The 23,330-nt window shown below is 46.4% G+C and overlaps 1 protein-coding gene across 5 annotated transcripts in view; it reads left to right on the forward strand.

Moving 5' to 3' along the window:
- ROCK2 (Rho associated coiled-coil containing protein kinase 2) overlaps positions 1 to 23,330 on the forward strand; it is a 531,243-nt gene that overhangs the window by 219,256 nt on the left and 288,657 nt on the right. For all 5 annotated transcript variants that reach the window (XR_014962943.1, XM_085610696.1, XM_085610694.1 and 2 more), the window contains exon 2: positions 15,138 to 15,219. Coding sequence is in view for 4 of the 5 variants with exons in the window: in XM_085610696.1 (XP_085466822.1) it covers positions 15,138 to 15,219 (82 nt within the window). In the remaining variant the exon portion in view is untranslated. The remainder of the gene's footprint in view (positions 1 to 15,137; positions 15,220 to 23,330) is intronic.

Raw genomic sequence — 23,330 nt, forward strand, 5'->3', positions numbered from 1 at the left:
CACTGTGCTTCCTGCAGAGGCATAAAGCAGGGACGGACTGGATGGGGCGCTCAGGCACCCATGCAATCCATGCCGGTACGATGTGGCAAAATACAGAACAGCAACTTCTGCTGCCCAGCGAAAGTTTGCTCCGCGAGATCTATTTAGCAGTTTGCTGAAAGAAACACAGTTGCAGCGTTTATTGATTTATTGTTGCAGTGTGTAATATCCCTGGGAGAAGGCGCCCATGTGACTGTCTCTACACACAAGTGGGAGCTGAGAACTGAGGGAGGCATAGGCAAACTAACACCAGGGGAAGAGAAGAAAATGGGAACTGGCTAGAAATGCATGCAACAAGGATGAGACAAAATGCAGTAATGAAGATTAACCATAAGTAAGTTAAACTTTAAGTCCCGCCTCTGAGTTCCGGACCATACAGCGCACCCACCAAGTTCTCAGATCAGGGTATTGGAGGCATAATATGATACCTCATGGCTGCAAGAGAGGTATACATTAACCTTCCCCACTAACCAAAAAGACAGAGGCAATTGTGCATTAAGGGTTAGCATACAGTATAGTGTACAATATGTTTGATGACAAATGAATGTCAACGGCACAGTTTCATGATAAAATGCATATTCCAGCTTTTAAGGATATCCGCTTTGTAGATGTATGTATGGCTTCTAAACCTGGAATTCAGGGTTTTGTTAGGCTCAATTTCTCAAAAGTAATTTAGACTACATAGTATATCGTGGTTATGTAGACTTCTGTAAAGCGGGCTGTGTTTCCGCATGGTTCTTAGATATCTCGTTGACCACAGTCATTGTATTCAGATGTTGTGTATTGTCCGTGAAGTTAAGATTGGACATATGGTGTTTTGTCTAGTGATTTTTCTCATTTTTTTATTTTTATAACCATTATCTTTTTAACAGTCACAGCAGGTGTACATTTTCGACCAGTGCAAACAAATGGAATTTACGGCAAAGTTTAAAGATGCGAGCAGGACATTCCAACTTATGGTATAACAAATGATCATATATCAAGGAGCTCGTCGTTATATCGTCGGGAATATCAATCCGTTGTTTAGTGATAGCTTAATATGTGCAGGAATGCTTGCACCAGAGGACCGTGCTACTTTTTCTGTGCAGCCAGATTGAACGGTTTACCTGCAGTCTACTTGGTGGCTTTCTTGGTTACGGTTTATGTCATGAATGAAGTGTCTTGTTGTGGCGAGAACGCTTGGGCAGTTGTATGGCTGAGATGTTGTATTGCATGCAATAATGAGTATAAGATGTAATGTGACTGAAGATGATTTGTTGGCTTGGTGGATCAAGGTGGTGTCTGTGCGAGGAATTTGCTTTTGAGTGACGATGGGTGGCAATAATATGACTCAAGATCCTTGCCATGTATATATGGTTCCGGGATGTCTGTTCACTGTGTTTTACTGGGTGCTGGTGTGTCCTGTGAAAATGCAATACAAACATAAGGGAATGCTGCATAGGCTATGGAGGAGGCCTCACTTTGTCAATTACATGGCTTGAGGTTGTCTAATCCTTCTTCAAAAGCATTGCATCTTCGCTCGCTTGGTTCGCCTGCATAGTTTACACAAGCACCCTAAGTGCAAGAGCGAGTTTCTAATCGTTTTACAACAGAACATCACATTTAGAGAACATTCATCAAAGAGACCTGTCAGATATTTCCTGTCTATGCCCTGGGGTTTGGGGTTTCAGCACACTACCTGTTTTATGAAATGATTTCACCATAACTCATCATCCCTTCCGTATACAACTTTCACAGACGTCACAGCTCTGTGGAACGCACGCGCACTTCCTCATTTATCATGGCGACTGTTTGTCTACGGAGAGCCGTTACGACATTTGAAAGATGGAACGTCAGATTGCTCCCTTAGTTCGCACGTGCCCTGTGGCGAACTCTAGCTGACAACTATGAGTGCACTTTGGCCCATGGAGCTAACAAGTATGTTTATATGGAGGTGAGAAAGACATTCTGTGACCTTCAGCCCCTTTAGGATAAGATATTATGTATGTAGTAAAGTTTGCACTACACACGAATATCATTCTGGTTGTTTACGGTTCGCGATTTCTTCCCGTAGCTGGTGAATTATTATGAATTAGTAATGTTACATTTAGAATCGTGCATTTACTCAAGAAGTGCAAAAAGCCATTAACAGCTAAACTATAATGTGACTCGCATCAGAACAAGGATTGCGGAGCTGGGAAGGGTGAAATCTGCGGTTCCCCTTGCAAACACTGCATCATTCTTTGTTAAACCAGCAGCATTGAGTCGTAGTTCAGTTAGTTCATAACAGACTCTCGACATTTAATATAGAGTAAACTTTTGGGAATTTGGGGTTTCAAACGTCAAGCAAACCATTTTTTTTTATTACAGCCCCTTCTTATTCGTTGCTTCAAAACTATGTAACACCCAACAAAGTGAATCTCCTATTAAATAGCTAATCTTTAGTAAACCTCTTCAAGGCTGCCCAGCTTTGGTACACTGACCAGATCCGTGCCAGAAATTCACACATGGTAAAGCTAAATCATTTTGTTCTGTTAAATCCAGTTCAGAGTAGGCCTTTTTCTTCCAAGGAATTAGTTTAATAACTAGTATTGGCATTGCCGATTTATCTCACCTATTAAAAGAAATACAGACCAATTTGACTTTGGTAATACTTTTTGCTCATGCTATTCTGCATCGGCAAAAAAATGCTTATTTGGCAATGCTGAAAAGCAGAAGCAAAAAAAAAAAAAAAAGCATGCTGTGTAATGACGCTTCAACAAACCAGCGTGATAACGCATAAGTCAATGCGCATGCATAAGATAAGGCTGTAGTTTTTTTTCTCTTTATGCACTGTCCCATGATGGCAGGTGTATGTGTAAGTGCAATTCAAGAAAGGAGGGGCTAGGCAGCAATTAGCAGCAGCCAACCTCTTAAAGCAGGGATCTCCAGACTCAGCCCTGGAGGGCCTGATCCATGACAGATTTTTAGCATATCACCATTTAGATAAATGTAGTTACCTTAAAAAGGCATGGTTCCGACTTTGGAGAACCCGGTCTTAAAGTAAACAAGATGGTGAGCAGTGGGGGAGCAACAGAGGAGCCTTTGAGGTAAGCGGCAGGAGCAACAGAGGAGTCTTTGAGGTAAGCGGCGAGAGCAACAGAGGAGCCTTTGAGGTAAGTGGCGGGAGCAACAGAGGAGCCATTGGGTTAAGCAGCGTGTGCAACAGGGGCGGTAAGGTGTTTAAAAAAATAACAAACTGCAACGGGACAACACCGAGATCAGGTGGGAAATTTCTGTGGAGGAAGTGTAAAAGGAAAGAGAACAAGAAAACACACGCACTACCGTGGAGTGCTAAAAGATAGTAGCTTTGCAAATACGAGCAATGGAAGGACACACGTTACCCAAACATAAAATAGTAAAGAAGTGCTCTAGAACAAACCAAGAATAGGGAGGAAAGCCATTGAATGGGAAGCAGGGTAAAGAGCTAGACGAGAAAAGCATCCAATCAAAAACAGTTTGTCCTAAAGCCCACTACGTGGATATATTTTGATACATTACAGATAATAGGTCTCTGACAGCAGGGCGACCTAAAGACGTGAACTTAAATAATGGTACGGAAGACATTTATATACAATTAATTGATATCCGTACCAGATACATTTGCATGAAAGTCTAAATAAGAATCATTTATGTGGTTAGTGGCTGGCCTGAAAATGTGTATGGATCACCATAACCAAAACAACCTTGGACACCTGTGTCTGTAATTTGCACAATTTATCAACCTAGCAGTTTTTTCTTATGTTTATCTTTTTTCTGCAATTTCCACCTGCCTGTTCCTCCAGTTTCATGAAAATGTAATGGTTTCATAATAATTAAGAAAAAATACTTCACTTACTAATGTGGACAAATAGGACTATTTTTTAAGGATGCTCTAAAGCTTTTCAATTTTGATGCAAACAGATCCTACTGCCTCTAAAAAGGAGTATTCAGGGGGAGGCACAGGAATATTTTCTGAAGAGTCTTCAGGGAAGATTAATTGATAACACAACTGTCAATGATGTTATTTATAATGAGCACATACACCAAAGTTTCTTGATGCTTCAGAGAAAAATAACATAACACGCATTGAGAGCTGGCATGCATTCTAGGAGAACCATTTAAACAAATCTTTGACATTAAGGCAAATCACCTGTTATTTCTTTTTTCTTCCAAGAAACATACAAACATAAAAGGTCATGTATCTCTGTTGGCAGATTGGTCCACACTTTCATTTCCTTGTCTCCAGATGAAATAGTCTTCGTCTTGGTTGAGAAAGAATTGGTTAGAAGAATGAAGAGTACATTTTAGGACATATGTGTGGAATTTATTGGATGTAGAAGTACTGTAAATTGCGCGGGTTGCCTCAAACTAGAGCCTTAAATAGTATTCTATTTTTAAAAGGAAGTCAGCAGAGAAATGTCAGAATAGGAGCGATCCCTGTGTTTGGTGCTTCTAATGAGCCTAGCAGCGGCATTCTGCACCAACTGTAGCAGCCCTAAGAGATTGTCCGTTAGGCCAAGGCTGATTAATTTCTGTATTCATGCTGTGATTGCACTAATGGGTTGACCATGGGATGTGGTGCTCTTTGTCAGTATAGTCTAGACTTTTTTTAAAGCTGATTTTCCAGAAACTGGTACTGTATACTTAAGCTGCTGGGTGCTCCGAGGAGAGGTATGCATCAATATAGATACTTCGATTGGGGAATGATTTTGGAGTGGAAGAATAGAGGGCCCATAACTTCTGGCAAGATGGGGCAGTTTCTTTTAGCAAGGTTTTTCTAGTAATAAAGTGGGTCATCTTTGATGTGTTGTATTTTATATAATTGGTGGACATCTGCCCCTACACTTTGGTGTGTGCATCTACGAATTTTTATCAAGCAGATGAGGTTGTTCAGGTGCTGCACCATCCAGGCAACACCAACTGGGTGTCACCTCTTCGCATGTAGTATTGCACCTACACGTGTGTAGGAGCATCATGAGGATGCCAAAAAGTATAGTGGATTGGAGATATCTCTTTGGAACACCGCAGTTGGTGTGCCTGGCTTTGGACCTGAAAGGTGTAATAAAAGTGGTCTGGACGAGACTAAATTAATTTGAGAGCAAATCAAAGCCTTCAAGACCAATTTCCTCCAAACTGGAAAGAAGCAGATTGTTCAGTGGTGGGAAGGCTACTGTAATGTCCAGTAGGATGAAGGTTCCAATACCGCCATTCCCTGTGAGCCTGTGTAAGTCATCCTGCACTGAGGTCACTCCCAAGTCCGTGGTGTTGGTCCTGTCTACAGTCTGCTTGAAAAGAGTGTGATACATTATTGCTTTGACAAATGCTTATTGCTAGGCAAAAACAACTATTGAAAACTTTTACTGAGCTAGTGCAAAAGCGAGATTGGGTGAACATGATTAGGGTCTTTGGTGAGCAGGGAAGGTTTGTTCAACAGAGGTGTAGCCAATCAAGTTTCCATGATAGAGGGATTCCACCATAGTTCAGTCGCTCGCTGAACAGAGTTACAAGATCAGAGAATGGCTTAGTTGCTGCATAATTTTAGCCTGGCAGATATCAGGGGGTGTGTGAGACCGCTGGGTAGTATTGATGGTGTCTGTCACAATTGTTGGAGAGACCTTGAAGTCATCTTTCCCCACAGTCCCTCTGGGTCGAGGTACAATATCTTATTGTATCTAAATCCTGATGTTGTTAATCTCTTGAAACAACAAGCATTTGCAATGCAATAGGTCTCGCATTACTGAATGTTTGAGCTATTGGTGTTGCATTATTATTACCAATGCCAATAGCTCAAACTTTAATAATGCGAGACCTATTGCATTGCAAATGCTTGTATTAGATGACATGCTTCTAACTTCCAGGGAGTGAAAAGACTATAGTTGGCAGGCGGTTCCGTGAAGACATGTCCAGCTATCAAATTACAAAAGAATGTTTTTTTTCAGCACACCACTGTTACAGCAACCTAATAACTTTACCGAAAGGGGGAGGGGTCTAGAAGGTGAAGACCTCGGTCCATTGTATACTTTGCCTATGTCTTAAAACGTCTCTGGGAATTAGCATTTGAGGTATGCAGTGCCAGCGTTTCAGCTCTCAACTTTTTGAAGCTGCAGGCAGGGGGCCCATTTCGATTGGAAGAGATGAAATGCCCTGGCCTCTCTCCCAGGACACATCAATCATGCACACTGCAGACACAGGATGACCTTGCGCATTTAGAGAATACAGTACACTGCAACCTAGCCTGGTTAATTCAAGCTGCAGGCTAGTTGGGTGCACCAAGAGGCTGGTTTTGGTTCACCTGGTTGCGTTGGTTACAAGGCAGAGACCACTGTGGTTATAAAGCGGGGTGAAGGCCACGGTTCTCCATTCCGCTGCTGTCTGGAATGAGAAGTCCTCACCTCAGACTTGGGCTGTGAGAGAGGCAGGGGGCGGAGCTCAGACTGCTCGGAGATTGATGGCTGAGAGGGTTATAAGGGAAAGCCTGGGAGCAGCTGCTGCGGACATTACTTCTTAATATCACAATGGGGTAACCCAGTATCCCTCAGAACCTGGGCAGATTATCAAAATGATACAAACGGTTCTGTCGGGTAAACAGTATTACTTCTAGCAAAAAACCTTCATTTGTTTGCTTATACGAACACACATAGAGACCATAAATAGTGTTCAAAACAGCTTTATGAATTGCATCATTCATGGATAGCTACTTACAATGGCTGTCAAAAATTAAATGTGAAACATATTTGTGACAAAGTGACATATAGTGCTCAGTGCTGTGGTGAACGGTGCGTAATATATACCGTGAGACTTATGGAGGTATTGATAATTTACAAAGGCCAGTCAAGCGAATATTTGAAACAGTCTGCAGATGGATTGAATGAGTCTTTTATGCAGAGTATTTTCAACTGATCCTTGAAAAAATGTCGACGTTTCAACCCAAGGTAGCGTTACTAGCTAGTCAAAACGGGTCTTCATCAGGACAGGGAGTGACAGCCTATGAAATAGTAAGGAATATGGTCAGGTGTGTTCATGAATCTGAATGCCGTGTAAATTCGACACATGCAAGGTGAGAACTCATGGCCCTGAAATGGCTGTCAAATAATGGCATTGCCGAAGATACGCTGGTGAACTCACCGGGTAAGTGGATATATTCTCTCTCCAAATTGGTTCAAAGGAGGAGATTCATAGAGTAACCTCTAAATCGAATTATTGATCCCTCTGAAGTTCTGTATGTTCTTACAAAGTCTCATTCTCTCAAATAGATTCCTAGCCACGTCTTACAGGATACAATTGCTCCTGTCTGTCCATCCTTCTACTCCGCCCCACAAGTTACATTGGGCTGTTTTTGGTGAGTTCTCACCTATGTGTGTTCGTATAAGCAAACAAATGAAGGTTTTTTGCTAGAAGTAATACTGTTTACCCGACAGAACCGTTTGTGTCATTTTGCGGACATTACTTCAGCAGCAGTGCGGGCAAAGTAGAGTGGAAGCAGAGAGGGAGGCGCGGGGGCTGAGAAAGTCAGGCTCAGTGCTGACGGCTTATCTGCTGCTTGTGGCCCGAGGGCGCCGGGCTATGACTGCAGATGGATGCTGAGGATGAACTAGTTGTCCCGCCCCGGCCGCAGCATGAGAACGCTCCCGGCGCAGTGCGGACATAGAGCGGAGTCTGCGCGGCGTGAGGTGCAGGGGCGATGCGTGCTGGCCGGCCCTGATGCCCCACGGTGGGCTCTGCAGCCGCCTGCGGTCATTCATTGCAGCCGAGACATGCGAAAGGCGCGATCCCTGAACTACTGCCAAGCGAGGGGCCATGGAAAAGTCAAGTAGCGAGGACTTGTCCATTTACCAGTGCCCGTCCGTGGACAGCCGGGACTCGGACTTTGCCAAGGAGTCTACCTCGGGCAAGGATTTTGGTTGTGGCTTTACCACAGGCACGTTTTATTGGACCGCCGGATCACGCACGCGCAGCCAGACAGGGGCCGGTGTAACGAGTGGTGCGCGCGCACCACAGAGGAGCGGGGGCGAGGGAGCCTGTTGTCTGTGCCGCGCTAATGCGCGTAATAGACACCGGTGGGAATGGGCGGAGCAAAGGCGGGACATGCGCCCGCCTTTGCCCAATTGCGTGCTGCATTTTTTTTTTTTTAAATGCACGCCTTTCACAGGCAGGTGGGGTGTCACTCCTGCCGGAGCCCAAGAGTTGCCTACTAAATGTATGGGAACCAAACGACTTAACAAAGTTAGCGCAAGAATGGGCAACGCTGGGGATTATGACGGCCAAGCGTAACATAGCACAGAAATGGGGGGCGGGGGAGGTGCCATCACTCAGCGCATGGTGTGTAGATATGGACAGGGCCATGGTGGCGGAAAAAACTGTATTTATTAACCGCGGTTGCCCCAAAAAATGGAGCAGGATCTAGGGAGCGTGGAATAAATACAGAGGCAACATCTGTGACCCACCCACAGAACAGGCGGAAGAGAGCACAGATGGGGAATGATGGGGACGAAGGAGGATGGATACTGGGTGTTTCGGGGTATGTGGTTACCGTATTATGTCTGACTGCAATGCTGAGCCAAAACTGCGATTTCATGCCTACTGCTATGTATGTTTTACAAAAGGGAATATCTCTGCCTTGTTGTTGTTTTAACTTATCAACTAAAATAATAAAAACGAATTCAAAAAAAATAAAAAATGCACGCCAAAGCCAATTGCAGGCTGCGAAAGCAAAACCACACGCACGAGCGTGTGGTCAGCTTTCTGAAACCCGTACAAGAGGTCTTGCGTTGCGCGAGCTGGTCTGCGCACTGCAACGCTAGGCGCGAGACATAAAAACGTAGGCACTTACAGAGGTTGTGTGAAGGCTCAACAAGACACTGACGGGGGATATAAGAGATCCAAGATCTTCGATCATGCCTCATGGCTCTTTTGCTACACTTGTAGGCTGGGCAATTCGCGATGAGCAATAATTTCTCCTGAAAATTACAAGTCTTACCCGAAAATAAGAAAAGCTGCCACGTAGGAAACTGACTTCCCTGAATCCTCTGCTCGCAGTAAATTGTTTTCCTCATCAGTGCTTAATTTGAGCCGGTGGTTTCTTGTTCTGAGCAACGGCACTTAATCACCAACACTGGCCTTTTCATGAGCACCAGTTAAGGGGACACACATTAATATACAGGGAGATTAAGTGATTTACCCAGAATCACAGGATGTTGAGCCGACGCCAGACTCGAACCTGGTCCCCCAGTTCTGAAGTCTGTACCTCTGACCATTACGTCACATTCTCTCCCCACTTTCCTGGTTAGCAGTTGGTTCTGTTTTAGGCTGCGCTAACAGGAGAAATGGGCTGATGCAAACTTCCACCTGATGAGAGCCCCGGCACGTATTATTATCAATTATTATTATTTTTACAAATTAACCACTGTTTCCTCTATGTTGGAGGCACGGATTATGATGGGTGTATGGAGTTAAGATGATGAAACACGCCCAGGAGGGTTGCTGTTTGTTTCTCACAATTGCCGCAGTAACCGCTCCTCACAACAGACGAGCCCAAAAGGGGTGACTCACAACTGCATGTATTTATTTCTTTACATATTTATTTAACGTTCTTGTATTGTGCACTTCCTCCCAAATGAAGAGCTGCTTTGAGACTTGGTGAATTGGGACAGTGGGTAGTTAATAAAAAAAATTAAAAAAATCATGCAAATTGCACTTTGGCTAAAACAGTGGCCAGCATCAGCGCCATCGTCATAAACAAACTCTTTCAAATATCTGCTTATATCTTTGCCCTGTGGTTTGCTTTTAGGAAATCGGAACATTGCCTATTGTTTGTTGCATCCGTTTTATATATGGTAAGCAGGCTCGGTTCTAGCAGGGGGGCCAGGCTTCATGCTCAGCCTAGATCAAGTTTTCAGTGCCAGTCTTCGTAGAGCATAAGGTAAAGACTTGGGTGTGGTAACAGGGAACTCCTTAACCTTTTACCACTAGTACAATCTGCTTGGACTCCTGGTGGAAAGTATAAGAGTTGGGCTGTTGAGTATTCACATCAACTCTTACTCTCAAATAACGTTCTAAATACACTGTATGCCTGTTTGGAAGAAGATATGGTGAAAATCTTGGGCTTGAAGGCTACCTACAGAATTGACAAAAATTGGGCCCACCCGAACGAACTCTTGGCCCATCCAGATGAAAACTCCTGGAACCGGGTCTGACGGTAAGCTAAACCGAATTACCCCTCACTCCAATAAAGAAGAGGGATATTCATTAATTGATGAATGCAAATCTCCCGTTTCCTTCATGAAGTAGTACCCAGGCCGCTTGTAGAGAAACTAATGGGAGGAGAGAAACCTCGCGCTACAGACCGAGGCAAAGAACACCAAAAAGTGATGCACTTTTATGACAATAGAAAATATTGGAGCCCAAAACACAGGAACAAAAAAACCCAGAAAAATGAAAGCGAATACATCGAAGTAAAGCTAACACACAAACGATTACAGTAAAAAAAAAAAAAAAAACGGGGATCTGGGGCCTGCTGTATGTTTACGGTACACTGTCCAGCACATGCGCTCTAGACTTTATATTTGCAAAAAGGCTCCCCTGGGATCCCCTTCATTGGAAATAGACGTTTAAAACTAAAACAATGCAGCAGTTGAAATATCGTGGGGGTTGTGGAAATACTGTGCGGTTTGTAATCTGCACATGGGGCCCAGGCATGCTCGGAATGCGAATGTAAAGGACGGCGCGGGAGCACGCGAGGACGCCTGCGGAGGGCAGCGCCGGGTGTGCACCGCCCGGCGCCGCAGACACCTGCTCACCTCGGAGGACGTGTGTCACCGGGGCCGAGCTGTCCTGACCCGCAGACCCCGTGTGAGGGCGTCCCGTCTGGCAGCCCAGCCGTACGCCCTGTTTTTATTTTTTTACGTTTACTCCTACGGTGCATTTGCTTACCCGATGCTATATTTAGCCGCGTGGCTGCTCTCTCAACCCTTGTAACAGTAAGCGGAAGTGAGCAGTGAAATCATTGTGGTAACACGTTTCCTGCTTGAGATGACTCGGCGCCTACAGATGCCGCCGATGTTTTTTTGCTCTCCTGCTTCAACCTTATATGTACTTTTCTTGAACCTTTATGGAACGTGTGGGATAAGCTTGGTATGATTTTTTTTTTGTTTGTTTTTTTAACATTTATTGTTCACTGGAATAGAAAACATCCTGCCAAGCAGTGATGAGCATTGAAGTGAAAAGCGCACGGAAACGTTTATCGTACCTGTGTTTTTCCATTTCTTACCCCCAACCATCGTTGTATCCATAACAAAAAGTATCATATTTTTTTTTGGCCTGGATATTGGATTAACTTATGGCCGCAAATACTGTCAAAGGGAATGCCCACTGGAAGATTATGGGCAGCATGCTACTAATATAGGCAAGCTCCTCGGCGCCCCACCTGGGAGAAACAAGCGCTATATAAAATGCTACATACAATACATTTGTAATCATCGAGTGTGCAGATAATTTACCAGGCGCTCAGTGCCTCGGTCCTTAGGAATGGAACATGAGGACCGATTTTTATCAGTGTTTCAAATTTGCTATCTAGCTGTGGTGCTTGCGCGGATCATGAAAGTTTCCAAATTCATGAATGGGTTGAAAAGAACAGCAAAGTTTCTTTTGAAAACTGCAAAAGTCCATGTGTCAGGAGGGAAGCAGGTAGAGCTAGGTGTGCAAGTAGTCGTAAAACCCGTGGGAAGAATAAAACATCTGTCTTAGCGGAATTCAGCATGGTCGGACATAGGCCTGCCCACTGAAGAGGAGCAGTAAGAACCTTAGGGTAGTATTATACAGTCTCGCTAGAAGCAATCCAGATTAACCTCATCATGCTAGCGGGCTTTCTGGTAAGAGTGAGTTGTTTAGGATTCAAAGCTTCTCATGGAATGTCCTTTGGCTAACTTTGTTACCTTACCCATCTGTATACACCCCACAGCTTACGATCAGATACTCAGCACTTCCAACCCCATCTAATCCACCCTACACGTTTTCAGGATTCCGGTCCTTCTATCTTCTCAGGTGTGGTACTGTTTATCTTTATGGAACCTTCTCATGGAAGGTAATGGTGTAAGGATTCTTAGAACTTTGGGTCCTGAGAGTTGTCAGTTGGGAGTTGGATTGCAAAGGTGGCTGAGGCATTTTTACTTACTGAAGAAACTTTAATTAAACTTGTGTGTTGAACCTTTATGCATGTGGAACCTATTTCTTCACATCTGGCCCCACCTGCTTCTTCCACTGACCTTTGGGGCCATTCCTACGCTGAATGAATGAAAAAACAGTACTAAGAGCTCAAATCGGTATCATACTAAACTCCTCCCTCACCATGACTTGCCAGATCAACGCCGTCACCTCCACCTGCTTCAACACCCTCTGCATGCTTTGCAAGACCTTCAAATGGATCCCCCCTGAATCAAGAAAGACCATCACCCACCCACTCGTAACCAGCAGACTGGACTACGGAAACGCCCTCTATGCCGAGATCAACAAGTATCTGCTCCGCAAGCTCCAGACCATACAGAACACCGCAGCCCTACTCATCCTCGGCAACCCTCGACACAAACACTTCACAAAACACCTGCGAGTCCTCCACTGGATCCCCGTTGAGAAGAGAGTAACCTTCAAGATACTCACCAAGCCTACAAATGCCTCCACAACACCAATACTGCAACAAAAGAATCTCCTTCCATGTACCCAAGAGAAACCTCTGATCCGCCGACCTTGCCCTTTCCGAAACTCCGCGCATCCGCAGAGCCAGAACGGGTGGAAGAGCCTTCTCCTACATCGCGGCAAAGACCTGGAACAAGCTCCAGATCACCATCAGATGCGCTCCCACTTTTCACATCTGCAGGAGGACCCTCGCAACCTGGTTTTTCGAATGATCGGAGCTGCACCCCTCCCCACCCCCTCAACCCCAGCGCCTTGAGACCCTTACGGGTGAGTAGCGCACTTCACAATTCCCTGATTGATTGATTGATTGACGTCTTTAAGCGTTGAAGGAAATGGGGATAGTCTAGTCCATGCAGGGATTTAATAATGTAATAATGTCTGTTTTGTATTAGTGCCACCATGTACATCTCGATCTGCCCATTATGCTTCTCGTATAAGCTTTGTACTATTTTGAAATGTTTGTCCACTCTTACTGTTCTTGCCCTCACACAGTGTACCAAATACATAGCATTTGCAACTGAAGTTATTCTTCCAGAAACAAGTTTCCTGATACTGGTTTCAGGTCTTTTGCTTTCTCACCCTAAGTACGCCGGGTATGGCCAGACGTGGATCCCAAGCTCACTGTGCCACTGGATTCAAGCTAGCCTGGCTGATGAGGAGTGGAACCCTGAAACTGGTCCTAGGATGCTTGTTTCCGGTCCAGGGAGGACCGGGCTTAGCAGTTCGGACTGGGCTGTTCCCATGAGGGACAGGGTCAAGACTAATTTTCATATGGCTGGGTCCAAACTGGGGTGGCATGGTGAGCAAAAGAAAATGGATTTAACCCAGATCTCTTGACTGGGTGTGAATGTTTTGATTTGTTCTACATTCCGTCCATCATTTGTGTGTCTTTTGCTTTCTCGCCCTTAGTGCGCCGGGTATGCCCTTGCATCAGTAGGGTCTGAGGATGCCTCCGCCATTATAGGTCTAAACTGGGGCGGCATGGTGTGCAGAAAAACACTGGATTTAACCCAGATCTCTTGACTGGGGGTGAATGTTTTGATTTGTTCTGTGTTCCTTCCATCATTTGTGTGTCTTGCTTTCTCGCCCGTTATTGATTGAAGCAGATTATAAAGCCAAATACAAAAGTGCTGCCAAATCAATAGCTCCTATAGACACCTTAGAAAATGAAAGCAAACCGAGCACACCCTCAGGCTCTCAAGAGTGAATCACACTGTATCTGGATTGTGATGTTTATATGGACAGCAGTCTGCACTGACCAAGCAATCCAAAGAAAAACAGAAGACCTTTGCAACACTATCAATACACATAAGGCACTAAAAGTTCTTATGCATACCATTTCTAATACAAACATTGACCAACTCCCTGCAAACGCATGCAACAAAACACCAACACACAACATTTGCACTTGGAGTGGATCCCCAGGATGCATGGAAAATGGTGCTAAGATTTAAGAAAGCATTCAAGAGGGTAGGCACATATATATTTGGAAGAGGGACAATATACAAATGTTTTAATGTAGAATACCCCCTGCCTGTAATTATCTCTGTACAAGCAGTGGCATAACAATACTCGAGGCCCCCCCCCCCCCCTCCCCCCGGCAAGATATGCTGAAGGGTCCCTCACACTTGCATCAATAGGGTCTGAGTGGGTCCCCTACATTACGGGTAAATCTGCCCCCCCCCCCGCACCACAGGGGCCTTTATTACAGAGGGGGAAGGTAGCTTTACCTACACTTGTTCCTCCACCGCCAACCGCACTTTTAGTGCTGGACATTGATGTTGTGTATCTGTTGTATGTAACCTGTGTACTGTCCATGTTCTACCTTATGTAAAGCGCTCCAATACCTCCGGGTCTAGCCAGCGCTATATAAAACTCCAAAAATAAATAAATCTCGTGCATTACTTTTTTTAATGAATTTGAAGCAATTACAGGCTCACATTAGGACTCTTATTTCAGCTTGGTAGTTGGTTTTAATTGTACACTTTTTTATTCATACAATACTTTTGTGCATTTATGTAACACTTAAGTGAGTCCCCCCCATCAAGAAGACTCAAGTGGTCCCTCAAATATTAAACATGAGTGCAGAAGCCCTCTGTGAGTAGATTCAAGAAGTGCCATGCATTGACTGCTAGCGCCACTCAGACACTAACATCATAAATTTACCTTGTTCTATAATAGCAACAAATTCAGAAAGTCTCTGTATGATATATTATTAAATAGTGGAGTTGCCAAACTCTTATCTGATTTCATTGAAAGATGTCGACAGGTAATTCCTTATGGTTAAAAGAAGCACTGTATGCATTTTTAACATAAGATTCTCTGTAGCTCTAGCGTATACGTTTTTAACATCGGATTCTCTGTAGGTCTAGTGCCGCTCTAACTTGTTTTTCTTTGGTGTGTTTTTTTAGGATGGCCTCAACTCATTGGTTCTCGACCTGGATTTCCCTGCATTACGGAAAAATAAGAACATTGATAATTTCCTCAACAGATGTAAGTACACGGAAACTCTTGACTAATCTTCTTTGACTGAGACTGTATTACCCGTCTGCCAGGGCTTCTTATTGCTGTGTCTTGTTCTTATGCACAAAGTTCATGCCAGGATAAGGCAGGGTATTGCATGCCACATGGCTTTTTTTGAGTCACCCTGATTTAACGATGCTTTATGTGAATACTGTTTGCATCCCTCCTGCTAATGTCTGCAGAACCTGCTGGGATATAGATATTCCATCTCACCCATTGCTTTGTGGACATAAAAAAACTTTTTGGTCTCCATCCAGCCCTGAAACCATAGGAGGTTTTGCACTTCCATGGGCCATGTAGTCTTTGTGTTTCTATATTTAGAATGATGCTTTGAGACCACCATTCCGGTATCCATGTGTGGACTTGGCTTGCCTCACTGGGACCCCATTGTGGCTTTAGTGTGGGGCATGCATTCAAGACTTTCCTGAACTATGTTATGAATGCGTTGCTGTGCCCTGAGAGCACGTACATGGGGCGTGTTTGAGTGCTGCTCTGGGATCCGTGTTCCTCCAGCAGCGAATGGCAGGCAGGCTCTCCTGCTCTCTCTGGACTGAGGCTCTAGAGGGCTTGTCAGCAGCACAACCTTTGCATGGATAGCTCTAAGCAGGAGACGTGAGAATCAGAAACTACCCCAGACCCATTCACAACCCACATGCTGCTTTGCTGTCTTTTTCTGTCCCTGCCTGTAACAACCTCCGCTTTAGCTCCCCACCTTTTTTTCCTTATTGCGCAAACCTGCTGTCATTTATTCAGTTCTGGCGACCATGGGTTCTTGCCGACTACCTGGCACAAATGTCACTCGGTATTGTGATTGTGATGGGGACAGGCATTCATACTCTCACAGATGAAGGTACCAGACCCTACTGCAAAGTACACCGGACCCCGCACATGGCAGCTTTATGCAGTCCCCTTTTCTCGTCCGCGTTTCTTTACCCTTGTTGCCATTACTGTTTGATTGTGATTATTTTGCTCCAACAGATTTGTTGTTGTGTTTTGATTTTCATTCCTAGTTTGTGTCCCTCTTTGATTGATGACTCAACCTGTAGGGTGCTTGTCTTAGGTGCTACAGCTCGGGGAGCTGTGATTGATGTTCCAACCTAAATGTTTCCTTTTTAGTTGACATTTGTCAGGTGTTTTCATTCTTTTTTTCTTTCAAGGCCTCCACAAATTTGAATTCAGTAACAGTTATTAGAACATTGGAACGTTGGCAGCTCCATTGAAGACAATGGAGTGCTCCGGGCTAATACTGGCTGGTATAAGCCCGGAGCTCCAACATTCCAATGATTGTCTTTGTTCACAGCTCTGGCTGTGAACAAAGACTTCAGGGAGCCTGAGGGGATTTCAATCCCCTCGCGCTCCCTGAAGGGCTTTGTTTTGGTAGAACATTCTGCCCTCTAGTGGCAGAATGTTCTAATAGCCTTATAGCCCTTCGTAGCAGGGCTATACCGCTGTTAATGTCCCGCTGCTGTTGTTAAAGTCCCTCGCCTTCGGCTCGGGCCTTTAACGCTGCAGCGGGCCATTAACAGCCGGTATAGCCCGCTACGGCGGGCTATAAGGCTATATTAAGGGGCGTATTATTTAAGTTATTGGCATACTTTTCATTAGGAAGTCAATGTGACCAGAAACTTTTCTGAGCTTGTACATTATTGTGGTCTTTCATCATTGATATTCAGGTGAATGAGATTTCTTATCCAAAAAAAATGAAAGTAAAATGTTGTTCGGTGCCTAATGTGTGTAACATGTAGTTGCATATGTCCATGTACAGTTTATATATTGATGCTATCCTGCGCGATTGCCATTGTAGGTTTGTAATGTGATGTCATCTTTTGTCAGTACACTGCTCCAGTACCTGTTGCCCCAATCAACCAGTGAAGTGCTTTTATTGACTTAAACTACATCTAGACTGGAATACCTTAGACTTAATGTGACACATTTTTCCTGAGTAACCCGTGTTTGATATTGCCGCCTATTCAATTCGACTAAGTAGTTTGTGGCATATTTTTAATTTATCTTGAACAATGAATAAGTCCCCAGGCAGGGCCTTTTGTTGACTCTTCCAACCCAAATGCTTGCCAATCCCTGATCTAAAAGACCTCCCTAATGCATTTGTTGACAACTAGTTGTATGTCTCCCAGAGCAAAAGAGTCCTCAAGAACCTTTCAGTTGACTTTGGAAATGTTAAAACAGAATGATAGATTGCATATATTTGTGTTGTGTGACCTGACAGTTTGAGAGCTTGGTTTAATCTTACTTAAGATTTGTATTTGTATGCTTCTGTAAGTCCACGTATGTTCTTTATTCTCCTTTAGTTAGGTTGTTCATTTTGGTGACACTCCTGAGTCTGCCCTTACCTACTGTTCTGCACATGAAAGATCAAAGGGATGCCAATTAAGATTTCCTTGAAAATTTGATAGAAATGTATAACAAGGTTTGTTGTCCCAGGATTTGGTAGCTTTCTTTGTTTTCTATTAATTCTTTATTAATTAGAGTAGACCAACATTGTGCTCCATCAGGTGCAGATGAGTCGGACCAGCCTTCGAGGTTTAATCTTCACATTGCCACCTATAGATGATCCTGTGATATTTCTTGCTCCTGCTTGATATATTCCTATTATAACCTGTAACAATTGCTTAATTCCAGGCTTGGTTTGCCCCCGCCCCTCACCACCACTTTGTCTTCTGTCAGTGCATTTGGTGCAACGTTCTAAATGATTCATTGAATTTGTTTTTATTTTAGAAAACTGCCTGGCTAATGATGCTTATCAGGAACCACAAGTACGCTTAATAAATACTTTGTCACTGAAAACAAGCACTTTTAAAGCCACAATGGGGGTGTTATCGGAAAATGCCTGTTAAAAACAGAAATTTACCAAAGCAACAATTCATTTGTTGCAATGTTATGGTTCTGATTCAAAACTGAGAAAAACAGTGAAATAGAACGGCTATGCTGACATACTTGACCATAAATCCTGCTATGTACTGCTCATAAGACCCCTGGCACACATACTTTCTTTTGGCTTGGATCTATGTTGAGTTGGGGGTAGGGCTAAGGTCAGACTCCACTTCGGTCCTGACCAGCGGGCTCTGAGCTCAGTCTGTACGCAACACCCCTCCACAGTAGTTCACAGTGCCATATTCTCTCCCTTACCCGGTGCCCACTGTTCTCTGTTAAATCCAAGATAATTCTGTGCCCAGGGCGAGCCCTTTGATGCTAATTGCCCTAGTTTCTATGGTGCAGAGGTCTTCAAAAAGTGGGGCGCACCCCCATGGTGCTCTGTGGCTCTATTCCAAGAGGGGCGCAAATGGCGCGTAAGCACTTGGATTTGAAGATTGCCTGGAAGTGCAACTTTGTTTATTTATTGCTTTTCCATACTATCTTCATTTACAAGCACAGTTAGTGTGGAACAGGGGCTTGTGTATTTATAATGCTTTGGGGTCTCTGCATGCAACAGAAAACACTGTGAATATGCGAGTCCTATTTTAAACCACGTGTTACACACAATCTAAGATAGTTTGCTGCAGGATAAGTTGGTGTTTAATATAAAACAAGTGCTTTCAAAGTGTAAATTTTGTAATAGGTAATCAGACTGCACCTAGTCCATGCACTTTATAAAGGTCCACTAAAAGGGCAATTTCTAGAACTCAGCAGCCTTGTTGTCATATTTCAAAAAGAATACATTGCTGTCCTCATGAAACTTAGTGACTCCATCAATTAAAGCCTATGCTGGGTCCCAAGCAGCCTTTACATTTGATATTTACCCAATTGATCACATTTACATTTCTTTCAGGTAGCAGGCACCTTGGTGAGAAGGCCTATTTGGTCTTTAGTTCTCTTTGCTGCCCTCTTCCACTTTAACCTTTCAGGGGCGGCTGTGCTTTTAGCAAAACGTATGGGAACTGTTTTTGTGAAGTTAAAAAACGCATGGGCACATTGGTCCCCATAGATCCTGCCTACTTCTGCATGCAAATGTCATTTCATGTGAGTTGAGTGTGGCAGAGAGGCCAGCAGGGTTGCGTTCAGATGCTGAGCCCTGATCATCTGGACCCCTGGGGCCTTAGAGTAAGGGCTCAGGAGAAAGTGGAAAGGGGCGAGTTCCATGGATAGCGTCAAAGGCATGGCTCTAGACGGGCGTGCTATCTGGAGGCTAATTTTTTCATCTACAAACGGAGACCGTTTTCTCAGAGAGATGCCCCGAGGAAGATGACACGGTATGAGGGAACTTTTTGTTTTTTAACAAAGGGCCAGCACTACCATTAGTGCAGCAGGCGCAGTGCACTGGGACCAAGGGTGTGAGGGGAGCAGTGCACCCCAATTATGTAATTACTAGCATAAAGTAGAGTGTGGACCCATTTTCCTTACTAATATTACTGCCCTGGACACCCTTGTTGCACAGGGAACAGGCCCCAAGTAATGGGAGGGTTGTGGGACTTTTAATTTTTTAATTAGACAAAGGGGCAGACGGCCTTCCTGGGCATCAGGCCTAGGAGTGATGTACCTGTGTGGAGTGGGTAGAGGATGAAGGCTGTAGGTGTCACTGGTGGTGCAGGTGCATTGGCGCCGAGGTCCAGGGGTGTGAGGGTCCAACTAAACCCCAATGATGTCCCTTTGCACCCTTTGGGGTTGAGGCAAGATTGGGGATCATATTTTTAACAGAGTAGAAGAGATTACCCCCTTTGCAAGGCAGTAGCGTTTATTAGTGGAGGAGGCAAAGTGGCCATGGGGCCTATGGGTGTGAGGGGCCACTGCATCACACTCATGACTGTCCTAATTTCCAAAAAGAGGCATGGGGCTTTGCCAGCATTGGAGTTGATGAAACTCTCTCTGCAAAGAGGGGGCAACGTGTGCAAGCTAATTTTTTTCTGAAAGGGACATGGTCTGCTTCAGGTTTGAAGTGATGGGCAAGCATGGTGGACAAGGGGTGAAAGAGGCAGTGAAGACAGCCTGCCTTTCAGGGCTGCAGCTATCATTAGTGCAGTTGCATTGGCACCAGGAGTGTGAGGGGCTCATAACACCCCTATTATGTGAGATAGTGTTTTTTTTGTCAAGTTCTGATTTTGTTTGACATATTTGTTATTTTATAATTCTCACATTTAGAACAGATTTTGAACTACAAAAAGTACCCCAGAAATAATCTTCTAAGACCTATCCCTTGCACTCAGCCCTGCTACTCCCACTCCCCCAAGTCTTGCCCCAAAGTTTTGGAGTGGGTCCTAACTTCAGAATATTTTGAGTAAGTGGAGCTCAGAGCAAAACAGTTTGAAGACCTGCTATAGTGGCTTCACTGATGTTATCATTGGTTAATGTGAATGTTGATGTGATCTAATCTCACTATCTGAAAGAAACACGTTAGTTAGATTCCTCACCTTAGAATATCCCCAGGCGTCAGACTGGATCCGGAAGATTTTTCGTCAGCAATACCCCTTGCGCGTCGCTAGGCGTCGTCTGCGGCTCCGCGTCCGTCGTCGGCGTCGTGCGCCGGGATGACGTCGTCGGAGTACTTAGACGCCGCCCTCGCGCGCTGACGTCAGTTATTCTTTTTTCCGCGCCAGTAAGCGCAGATCCGGGAGAGCTACCCCTTTAGTCAATTTTTGACTAACTTTTTGATCCTGTCAATCGACACCGGTGCCGGTAGGATGCCTGGGTTTAAAGCCTGTACGGACTGTAGCCGATTGATGTCGGTTACGGACCATCACCGCCGGTGCCTGTACTGCTTGCGCCTCGACCACGACGCGGAGTCGTGCTCGGACTGTAAGGCCCTGACCTCGAAGGCTAGACGGGAGCGGTCCCGTAAGCTTCTCGAGATTCGCCACTCGGCTCCGCGCGCCTCTCGATCCCGGTCCAGGAGGAGGTCCAAGGATCAGTCGCGGAGCCGCAGCCGACGTCACCATCGGTCGTCGGGATCCAAGTCTTCGGGTAAGTCGAAGCATTCCAAGAAGTCCAAGAGGCGACATCGCTCTTCGGACTCCCCTCGCCGGTCGCGCGACTCGGCCGAGGGTCAGGGTGGTTCCACCCCTGCGGCTCCGGCGGAGCCGCAGGCGCCGCGCCCGTCCCCATACCCTCCGGTTCCTGGGACTAACGCGACGCCGGCGGAAGTCAGTGCCTTCCTCTCGGCCATGAGGAACCTGGCTCCGCCGTCGGCGCCCGCTGGTGCGCCTTCGGGCCCCGCGGACCCGACTGGGCTGCCTTGCCTGCCGGTGGCTCCGGCCCCGGCGCCGTTGACGGCTCTGGCCTCGACGCCGCAAGCGCCCGAGGGACCCGTTCTCGAGTCCCCGTCGACGCCGGTCAACCTCGTCACGCCTCCTCCACCGGCGTCGACACCGGTACCACCGCCGACGTCGACTCCGCTCGACGTCGAGCCCCGGTTCAGTCCCACTCCGGGCCCGGCGCCGGTCCGGCGTCGATGGACGCCGAGATCGACGCCGCTAGAGACACATTATGTCTACCGCCCGGCTCCGTTACTTTCTCCTCTATACCAGGAGTCGGATGATGGGGACAACTGGGAGGGATCTGAGGATCCTATGGCCGTTCAGGCTCAACTGTCCCAGGACTGGGCAGATGAACTGGGGGAGGCCAGTGGCCTGGATACCTCCCCAGACACTGGATTCGTCTCTCCTCCGACTGTGGCTTCGGAGGAGGGCGCTGCTTTCTCTGTGGATCTGCGCAAGGCGGCCGCAGCCCTTGGGCTCGAGCTGCCTGCCGTGGCTGTGAGGACTAACGTCCTTACTGAGGTGCTTCAGTCTGCAGCAAGCTCCACTGAGCCTCTGCTGCAATTCAATGAGGCCCTCATTGACTTTCTGCAGGGCACCTGGTCCAAGCCCTCCACAGTTCCTCCTGTGGACCGGAACGTCGCCAGGCGCCACCGCCCTGCTCCGGGCGACCCCAGTTTCCTGTCCCAACACCCTACCCCTGAGAGCCTGGTTATCCAGGCCTCCACCTCCCAATCCTCTTTCCCGACCGCCCCGCCGGACCGGGATTCCAAGAGACTGGAACAGTTTGGCAAGAAGCTGTTCTCTTCCCTTAGTTTGGGCCTGCGGTCTTTGAACACCGCTTGTCTCTTGGACCGTTATTCCCACTCTCTGTGGGATGCGGTGGAGGACGCGCTGCCCCTGTGTCCGGAGGAGGTCCGGACACGACTTACCCAGGCTCTGGCCGATGGGAGGGATGCAGCGCGACATGCTATACGTTGTGGGCTTGACACCACGGACTCGCTAGGTAGGGCCATTTCTACCACAGTGGCGCTTAGACGTCACGCCTGGCTGCGGTCCACGTCATTTTCGGGCGATGTCCAGAGCACTCTCATGGACATGCCGTTTGATGGCACTCGCCTGTTTGGCGAGAAGGCGGACAGTGCGCTGAACCGCTTTAAGGACTCCCGGGCTACGGCCAAGTCCTTGGGCCTCTCGGCCCCGCGGTCGCAATCTTCCGCTTTTCGCCCCTTTCGTGGCCAAGGAAGGGGTGCCTTCTCACGTGCGCCTAGCCACCAGCCGCAGAACCAACCTGCGCGCGGTTGCGGACGTGGTTTCTGCCGAGGCGGTTCTGGAGGTCGACGAGGTCAGCCCACATCCACCCCGGCAGCATCCGCCTCAAAGCCTTCCTAGTCCGAGCTTTCAGGCCCATTCCACGCCAGTGGGCGGCAGAGTTCGCCATCACCTGCTCCACTGGCGGTCCATCACATCGGACAGGTGGGTGCTGCAAATCATCCGAAGGGGCTACTCCCTCCCCTTCGAGACGACCCCTCCAGCCATGCCACCGCAGCACCACCGTATCTCGGGGGATCAGTTGAATCTTCTCCACGAGGAAGTTTCGGCCCTCTTGGCCAAGGGGGCCGTCGAGCGCGTTCCGACTCCAGAAGTAGGTCGTGGTTGTTATTCCCACTACTTTCTGGTTCCCAAGAAGGGCAAAGGGGGCCTACGCCCTATCTTGGACCTTCGGAACGTCAATGCCTTCCTCCGGAAGGAAAGGTTCAAGATGTTGACTTTGGCTCAGGTTCTAGCTGCCCTAGACCCCGGAGACTGGATGGTAGCGTTGGACTTGCAGGACGCATACTTCCACATCCCCGTCGTGCCGGCCCACCGGCGTTA

Source organism: Triturus cristatus, chromosome 6, assembly GCF_964204655.1.
Source record: "Triturus cristatus chromosome 6, aTriCri1.1, whole genome shotgun sequence".
NCBI classification, from domain to species: domain Eukaryota; kingdom Metazoa; phylum Chordata; class Amphibia; order Caudata; family Salamandridae; genus Triturus; species Triturus cristatus.